Source organism: Lucilia cuprina, chromosome 4 (assembly GCF_022045245.1).
Source record: "Lucilia cuprina isolate Lc7/37 chromosome 4, ASM2204524v1, whole genome shotgun sequence".
NCBI lineage: Eukaryota > Metazoa > Arthropoda > Insecta > Diptera > Calliphoridae > Lucilia > Lucilia cuprina.
In genome coordinates, this window is record NC_060952.1 from 42,039,126 (window position 1) to 42,048,832 (window position 9,707).

Consider the following 9,707-nt stretch of genomic DNA (forward strand, 5'->3'; position numbering starts at 1 on the left):
TAGATCAAATGTATAGATTTATTTAAAAGGTATTTATTTATAAAAAAGGTGTTTAAAAGAAAATTGTTTAGTACAAATGTTTTATTAGAGAATAATAAACATTACAGCTCCTTTTATGGTCAAATGTTAGTTCATCTTATTCATAGAATGTTCTACCACGAAAACCATTAGAATGTGATAAAAATGTAATTTATGTTTATTGTAGATTAGCCTAATCTATATTTTAGTCCATGGTCTATAGTCTAGTCTATAGTCTAGTCTATAGTCTAGTCTGTAGTTTAGTCTGTAGTCTAGTCTGTAGTCTAGTCTGTAGTCTAGTCTGTATTCTAGTCTATAGTCTAGTCTATAGTCTAGTCTATAGTCTAGTCTATAGTCTAGTCTATAGTCTAGTCTATAGTCTAGTCTATAGTCTAGTCTATATTCTAGTCAATATTCTAGTCTATAGTCTAGTCTATAGTCTAGTCTATAGTCTAGTCTATAGTCTAGTCTTTAGTCTAGTCTATAGTCTAGTTTATAGTCTAGTCTATAGTCTAGTCTATAGTCTACTCTATAGTCTAGTCTATAGTCTAGTCTATAGTCTACTCTATAGTCTAGTCTCTAGTCTAGTCTATAGTTAGTCTATAGTCTAGTCTATAGTCTAGTCTATAGTCTAGTCTATAGTCTAGTCTATAGTCTAGTCTATAGTCTAGTCTACAGTCTGGTCTATAGTCTAGTCTATAGTCTAGTCTATAGTCTAGTCTATAGTCTAGTCTATAGTCTAGTCTATAGTCTAGTCTATAGTCTAGTCTATAGTCTAGTCTATAGTCTAGTCTATAGTCTAGTCTATAGTCTAGTCTATAGTATAGTCTATAGTCTAGTCTATAGTCTAGTCTATAGTCTAGTCTATAGTCTAGTCTATAGTCTAGTCTATAGTCTAGTCTATAGTCAAGTCTATAGTCTAGTCTATAGTCTAGTCTATAGTCTAGTCTATAGTCTAGTCTATAATCTAGCCTATAGTCTAGTCTATAGTCTAGTCTATAGTCTAGTCTATAGTCTAGTCTAGCTTAGTCTAGACTATAGTCTAGTAGCCTATAGTCTAGCCTATAGTCTAGACTATAGTCTGTCTATCCTATAGTCTAGCCTATAGTCTAGACTATAGTCTAGTCTATAGTATAGTCTATAGTCTAGCCTATAGTCTAGACTATAGTCTAGTCTAGCCTATAGTCTAGCATATAGTCTAGACTATAGTCTAGTCTAGCCTATAGTCTAGACTATAGTCTAGACTATAGTCTAGTCTAGCCTATAGTCTAGCCTATAGTCTAGACTATAGTCTAGTCTATCCTATAGTCTAGCCTATAGTCTAGACTATAGTCTAGTCTATAGTATAGTCTATAGTCTAGTCTATAGTCTAGACTATAGTCTAGTCTATAGTCTAGTCTATAGTCTAATCTATAGTCTAGTCTTGTCTTTAGTCTAGACTATAGTCTAGTATATAGATTACTAAACAAATAGTTGTATAGACTAGACTACAGTCTAGACTATGGTCTAGACTATAGTTTAGTCTATAGTCTAGTCTATAGTCTAGTCTATAGTTAAGACTATAGTCTAGTCTATAGTCTAGTCTATAGTCTAGTCTATAGTCTAGTCTATAGTCTAGTCTATAGTCTATAGTCTAGACTATAGTCTATAGTCTAGCCTATAATCTAGTCCATAGTCTAGAATATAGTCTATTCTATAGTCTAGACTATAGTCTAGTATATAGATTACTAAATAAATAGTTGTCATAGCGATATAAAAACTAATATCATAATGCTTATTATTCGAAGTCTAAATTAGCAAATTGTTCACATATTGTCACTTTAAATTATAGGTTTGCACATTATCCCCTTATCAAACAAATTATTAGAAAATGTATGTCTTTATTTACAAAAATTCTTTTACAAAAATTCTTTTACAAACATTATTTTACTACTTCAACTTCCCTGCCACCTATATTACATTTCCAAATCAAAACACTTTAAAAAAGATTCCGTAGAACACATTACCAGCAAATGTTTTGGACGATAAATAAAAGTTTTGCTTTCAAAATTGAAAAAAACAGCAATAATGCAATAACTTTTGTTTAAAACTAAAAAAGTAGTAAAAGCAAAAAATTTTACGATTTTGGCAAAACAACACATGTCTTGTTAGGATTTCGTTTTTGTTTTCTTGCAATTTTTATGTTTAAGAGAAATAATGATGTCGCAAACATGAAAACTTTATAAATGGCGTCATGTGTTTCTCTTTAGTGTTTAAGTAAATTATTTTCAGATTTGGCAAAAACTTTAAGAAGTTAAAAAATAACAATTTAAAAAGTTTTTTTACTAAATAGTTGTGCAGAGGAAAACTTTTTTTAAACATTTTTATTTTCTAAGAGAATTTAAAATAAAAAAGAATTAACTGTTGAGTCTTAATAAAGAAACAATGAAATGAAGAAATTTTTCTAAATTTTATTTTAGACAACAAGTTTTTCATATTTTTTTTGTCCTGTTGTAATAAAGTTATAACGAAATCTGCAGCCTTCATGTTAGTCCAAGGATTAACTAGGTTCGGTATGTTTGTATTTAAAATATATTTACGTACTTCTTTCTTTGTTTGTTTAAGTAAACATGTGTGTGTTAAGTGAAATATGTTTCTATCCATTCTAATAATGTTGATTTCAATAGCCTAGTTTTTTGTACATTCATTTAATGTTTGTTTATTTATATTTTATATCTATAGAATGAAAATGTTTGTATAAGGATTCTCTTTAATATCCTTAAATAGCTTATTGTATTTTTAGTTTTATCTGTAAGTTTTTTCTCATCTTGTAGCATATTTTACTTGGATTTTCTTTGTGTATTGTATTTAAAAAAGAACTAACAAAAAACTATTTATATGAGGTAGTAATAAACTGATTTCAAATAAGGAATTAATTCGCGTGTTTAAGGTTCTAATACTTTTCATTAAGATGGTATTATTATAAGTAAGACATTATATAATAACTAGTTTTGTTCCAATTCAGTTCTAGTTCCCATATATTTTAATTCAGTTCTAGTTCTAGTTCATTTATAGTTCAGTTCTAGTTCAGTTCTAGTTCAGTTCTAGTTCAGTTCTAGTTCAGTTCTAGTTCTGTTCTAGTTCTGTTCTAGTTCTGTTCTAGTTCTGTTCTAGTTCTGTTCTAGTTCTGTTCTAGTTCTGTTCTAGTTCTGTTCTAGTTCAATTCTAGTTCAGTTCTAGTTCAGTTCTAGTTCAGTTCTAGTTCAGTTCTAGTTCAGTTCTAGTTCAGTTCTAGTTCAGTTCTAGTTCAGTTCTAGTTCAGTTCTAGTTCAGTTCTAGTTCAGTTCTAGTTCAGTTCTAGTTCAGTTCTAGTTCAGTTCTAGTTCAGTTCTAGTTCTAGTTCAGTTCTAGTTCAGTTCTAGTTCAGTTCTAGTTCAGTTCTAGTTCAGTTCTAGTTCAGTTCTAGTTCAGTTCTAGTTCAGTTCTAGTTCAGTTCTAGTTCAGTTCTAGTTCAGTTCTAGTTCAGTTCTAGTTCAGTTCTAGTTCAGTTCTAGTTCTAGTTCAGTTCAGTTCTAGTTCAGTTCTAGTTCTGTTCTAGATCAGTTCTAGTGTAGTTCTAGTTAAGTTCTAGTTCAGTTCTAGTTCAGTTCTGGTTCAGTCCTAGTTCAGTTCTATTTCAGTTCTACTTCAGTTCTAGTTCAGTTCTAGTTAAGTTCTAGTTCAATTCTAGTTCAGTTTTAATTTAGTTCTAGCTCAGCTCCAGTTCTCTTCCTGTTCTCTTCTAGTTGTGTTTTAATTCAGTTCATTTTCATCTAAATTTAGCCATCCTAATGTACGTGTTGATTTTTTCTTTTTAAATTCTTAATGAAACTAATTTTCTGCTTTTGACTTCAAATTAAAGAAATTGTAGATAATTTGTATCGCTGATTCTTCTTTACTTTTATGTTTTCTGTAGTCAGAATAAATCTTATATCGTTTCTATCGTTAATGTATCGCTATCACTACAGATTCACAACTATTATCATGGAGAAGGAGGTACAGTGCTGTTTATTGCTTGTTGTAAATATATTGTAGGAGTTTTTAATGCAGCGTTTATTGAGATTTTGAGCTCAAGCTTTAAGAAAGTTAAATTCAATGAATTCTTTGAAATTTTTTACATAAAATAATTTTTGCTTTTAAATTTAAGTAAGTCAATTTTTTCTGCGTTGGGTGTGTTTTCATTTGTTATGTAAATATTCATTTAGTATTTTTTTTGCGCGTTCACCTTGTTCTGAATATTTTTTCCATCATCATCCATCATTATTTTGCTTGTTTTGATTATGAATATAATTTTTAAGCTTAACGCCATGGGTGGTTTCCTGTTGCCCTTTATTTTTAAATATTTTATTTCTGAAAATTTAGGACATTTATTTCATTTTGACATAAACTACAACACATTGGTATAATTGCTTTATTCATTTGAACAAAAAAAATTTATAGTTGTTTTGTTTGTTAAATGATTGTTTATATAGATTCTTTTTAATTCGAATATGTTCAATTTTTTTAAGATCAAAAAGTTCATTGCAATTTGGTGATTTAACAATCCCTAAGTTTGGCAAATAAAAAAGCAGAATAAAAGGCTATCTTCCACTTGAAAACGATATTTTGTTGGATGAATTAAAAAAAAAAAATCATTAAAATTTAACTATATTCTTTTTACGTGCTCGGCCTGTTTAAAATTCATAACATTTTCAATAAAAACAAAATTACCTTTCTCTTCGTTTTATTAAAACATTTCCCACAACAATTACCTTCCAGATTTAATATTCAAATAGGAAAATGTTTAAGACACATGTTAATCCCCAAATAAAAATACATTAGCTTTAAATAAGATTATAATAAGAAATTAGTGGTAGTAATTGTTCAAATGGTGGAGGAGTACAAATTGTTTTTCAGTCTAACCCACCCCAAAACAATATCATGACTTTAACGTTTCAATTTTAGATAATACACAATATGTGTCGTTAAAAGTCAACGTGTTGTGTTTTATACAAATAATTTTCTAAAAAAAAAAAACTAATTATGTAAAATTTAGTATACAATTACACAAAAAGATATTTATAGGATATTTTACGATTTTCAGTGGTTTTAATTAAGCGGTTGGCAAACAAATGGATTCCTTTTACATATTACCGCCAGGTGATGAAGTTGTAAAGTTGTTTTTGTCCAAAATTAAATTTCCGGACATTGAAGGAAATTTATGGAACTTTTGTTTCTGTTATTGCCAATAATTATAAGAAAACCGCTTAAAATGGGCGAATTAGAGTAATATTTATAATATTTTTATGTTACCTAAAAGTAGGCAATGTTTAATAAAAAAATAATTAGTTCTTGCTATAGGCAATTAGTTATTTGATTTTATTATTATTTTTTTTACTTTAATTTTAATCTGTTCTGGTCAGTTCTAGTTCAGTTCTAGTTCAGTTTTTTTTAGTTCTAGTTCAGTTTTAGTTCAGTTCTAGTTCAGTTTTAGTTCAGTTCTAATACAGCTCATTTTTTAAAAAAAAATTTAATAATATTATTTTCTTTAAACCGTAGCATGGTTTGAAAATGATTTTGAACCGATTAAGCTCAAAGGTAGGTATAACACCAATATTTTTGGGCATTACAAACATCACCACTAAATTGAAGTAGGGTACAAATATGTTTATAACAAGTTAAGCTGTTTGCATTTCAATTGTCTAATTTTCTTATTTAATCCTTTCATTATAGTGCTCTCCAAAGGCCAGGGTGAAACCTGTCGCTATCGTTTCTTGGGCAAATACGGCGGTTACTGCTGGATCGTTACTCAAGCAACTATTGTTTATGACAAACTTAAACCACAAAGTGTGGTTTGTGTTAATTTTGTTATAAGGTAAGTCAGCTCAATTTCTAATTTTCTAATTTAAACCATTTTACTTAATTACAAAGAATTTTATTTTATGAATAAAAAAGTGTTAATGAGTTGATTTTTAGGGACAGGTTATTCTTACAAAAAAAAAAACTTACGAAAGAAATTTGTTCATTTTTGCCTTAAGGTATAAGACATTTAAATTTTAATTGGTTTACCTAAATATATGCTATATAATTATAATGTTTAGTTTAAACAGATGTTTATAAACACAGTCACTTTCTATTTGTATCAGGCATTATTAAAACTTATAAATTTTGAAATGTTAATTGTAAATTTTCTTTAAAATAGACTTTAGTTATTGTTTTGTTTTTATAAAGAATATTATATTTTATTTAAATGTAAGCATATGTTAAGGATGGCGTTTTTATTATATTATATATATTTTATACTTAAATATATCTCATGTGTTATTATTTAACATAAAAAATATATGTTTATAAACCATAAAACCCAAAAGATTGTCATCTCTTATTTCCAACACACGCTTGCCCCTACGCATATGCAAATTAATCAAAACCCATAAACCAGAAAAAAATAAAACCTTTTGCAAATAATTTTATTTTTACAAGTTATGCCTAAAGCACGTAAATCTATGTAAATTTGAGTATTAAATTTCAAATGAAAAAGGAAATCAATACCTTGGTTTCTCTTAGCAAAGCTGAAAATTTTCCAAAGCATTAAAAAATACTTTATTTTTTATTTTTAATAAAAATTCAAATTAACAAATCTAAAGGAAAAACTCAATGAAATTTCATTCTTTATTTTAATGGAAAATGTTTTACGAAATTTACATTTACTTTTTACGAATGTTAATATCAGTTTTATAACCTCAAATTATTCGCCGTTATTGGCTGAAGCTTATGCATAGTTGTAGGATTGGATTGCAATTGAATACGAATCGAATCGAATCAAATATAATTGAAGCTTAGTTATCAATATCTAAAGTAAAACAAATTATACAAGATTTAAGATGAATATGACAATTGTATGATGAAGTTTTCATGTGCGTCATCATTTAAAATTTGCTTTCCATCTGTGGAGTGGGTAAGGGGTTGCTTTATATGATAAAAGCTTTTTTAACTCATACTCACATATGATATGATTTTTATATAATTTTATAAAACCTAAATGCGTTGATTTTTCCTTAAATAAAAACAACTCATTGTTATTCATCTAAAAACTAAATAAAATGAATGGAATTGTTAGATTTTTGTAAAAAAAGAGGCACAGATTGTAGGCAAATATGTGTGATATATTTATGTACATATATTGTAGTTGAAGAAAAAACGGCTTGTGACGAATTAAAGTAACCTTAACAAATTGCCAGACACAGACACTCATGTCATCCAAAATCATCTAATAAATTTTTATTTTTCTTTTCATCTCAACTAAATAATGATGAAAAAGTTGACAGTAAAAGTTAAAGCATATTTTATTATTAAACTTAAATTGAAATGTTTAATAAAGAGAAATTTTGTAAAATGGCACAATAATAAGAGAACATATATGTACATATATATTATAATAATCTAAATGTTTCTTTAAAAACTTAAGTAAGTATAAAATGAGTAAAACTTTTATTAATTTTTTATAAAAATATAAACTTTTTGTAATTCTATTCTGATATCTAATTAATTCGGTCACATGGAAACAAATTTACAAATAAACATTTCTTAATCATTATTATGAGTTCTAGTTTAAGATAAACTAATTTTTAGTTCTGTTCTAGTTCTGTTGTAGTTCTGTTCTAGTTCTATTCTAATTATGTTCTAGTTCTGTTCTAGTTCTGTTCTAGTTCTGTTCTAGTTCTGTTCTAGTTCTGTTCTAGTTCTGTTCTAGTTCTGTTCTAGTTCTGTTCTAGTTCTGTTCTAGTTCTGTTCTAGTTCTGTTCTAGTTCTGTTCTAGTTCTGTTCTAGTTCTGTTCTAGTTCTGTTCTAGTTCTGTTCTAGTTCTGTTCTAGTTCTGTTCTAGTTCTGTTCTAGTTCTGTTCTAGTTCTGTTCTAGTTCTGTTCTAGTTCTGTTCTAGTTCTGTTCTAGTTGTATTCTAGTACTCTTCTAGTTCTCTTCTAGTTTTTTATGTTTTATTTCTGTTCTAGTTTTGTTCTTTTTTTCTCTTTACATCCCTTCGAAATAATTTTTTCTTATAAAATTGTCTCACACAAATTAACACCATTTGTCATTTATTGATTTTAAAGATTTCCAAATTTAATTTAACAAAAACTGTTTACAGAACAATATTGTATTTAAATTAATACAAAAAAATCTAGTTAATACCTGTTTATTGTCACGCTAAAATCTACTTCTGGCACAAAGTAGGCAGGATTTGAATATTTCCGCATAACACGTTTTGCTATTCACTTCCACCACCATTGCCATACATTTTTTCAATAAATTTAACATAACACTTGCCCCCATGTTCTTCTTGCCTTCAAGTTAGAATTTATTTACTTGTCAATTTGTGGTTAAAAAATCTTTTACAAAACAAAAAAATTTCAACGAAAAAATAAATTCCAAAGCATATTTTAAGGTACTTAAATAATTCAACCATTAAACATATTGATTTGTTGTTTGGCAACAACAATAGGAAGAAAAATCCTAAGAAAAATATGATGTTTATGGGCTGGTGTATTTTGTGTTTGTTGTAATATATACAGCATATTTTTGGGCTGCCTTTTTAACCAAAATGTATTGCATACTTTTATGGTTGCTTTTAAATGTCTTATTGCTTTTATTATTATTTATAAATAATAAATCTTATTTTACAGAGCTTTTAAAGGTGAGTAGTAATATTTTTGGTGGTTTTATTTTTGAAAATATTTTAATGGCATAATGAACAAATTTCTTTCTTTTAAGTAAATAATCAATCTTACATGTGTTTACTTTTTGAATTTTTTCAAATAGGTATTTTAAAAAATATTTCGCTAATTATTATGAAAATCGTATTACTGATGTTTGTTGGAATGTTCGTTCTTGCTTTGGGTTTGGTAATTCCTCTTAATGGTGGATTTGACAATTGTTCTCTTTTTTATATTGACATTAGTAGGGCAGCTTCTATCTTCCATCGATCTTGTGTGTTATTTTCTGTATGTAATTGTTTTTGTTTTGCATTATTTAAAAACTCATTTATCTTATTTCATTTCATTTATTTTCATTAATTAAGCAACATTTGAAATTGTCATAAAAATGTTTTCGTTTTGTTTTTATTCTATCAAAATTAAATGTGTGTTGTGTTAATTGAATAGAGAGCCCTGATGCATAAAACGCGTGCTATAATTTTAATTAAAACATATGAATGTTTTTTCCCCTGTACCTTCCTCTACTGCATGTAAAGTACAAAGTCGATGGAATTTGAAGTTAAATAAAGTTCTCTTAAACTCATTGGCGCATCAAACAGTCTTAAACAAAATATATAAATTAAACTACTTAAACCTATTGTACAATTTAATTATTTACGCTAATATTTGTTCTTTATATTTTTTGTTTTATTTCTTTAATTTTATTTTAAATATTTAGATAAAATTTTGTAATAAATTGTGCATAATTTTTTTAAGTCATTAACTCTTAATTTGTAATTATTTATATTCCGATTCATATATGATGATTTCAAATAACGAACAAATTAAAAACTAATTCTAGTTGTGTTCTAGTTATATTCTAGTTCTGTTCTAGCTCTTTTCTAGTTCTGTTCTAGCTCTGTTCTAGTTCTGTTCTAGTTCTGTTCTAGTTCTGTTCTAGTTCTGTTCTAGTTCTGTTCTAGTTCTGTTCTAGTTCTGTTCTA

General features: G+C 27.4%; 1 protein-coding gene across 5 annotated transcripts in view; it reads left to right on the forward strand.

The window, feature by feature from the left end:
- Positions 1 to 9,707, forward strand: part of LOC111680930 (protein similar) — a 206,076-nt gene that overhangs the window by 92,092 nt on the left and 104,277 nt on the right. For all 5 annotated transcript variants that reach the window (XM_046948397.1, XM_046948398.1, XM_046948400.1 and 2 more), the window contains one exon: positions 5,749 to 5,890. In XM_046948397.1, the coding sequence (XP_046804353.1) occupies positions 5,749 to 5,890 (142 nt within the window). The remainder of the gene's footprint in view (positions 1 to 5,748; positions 5,891 to 9,707) is intronic.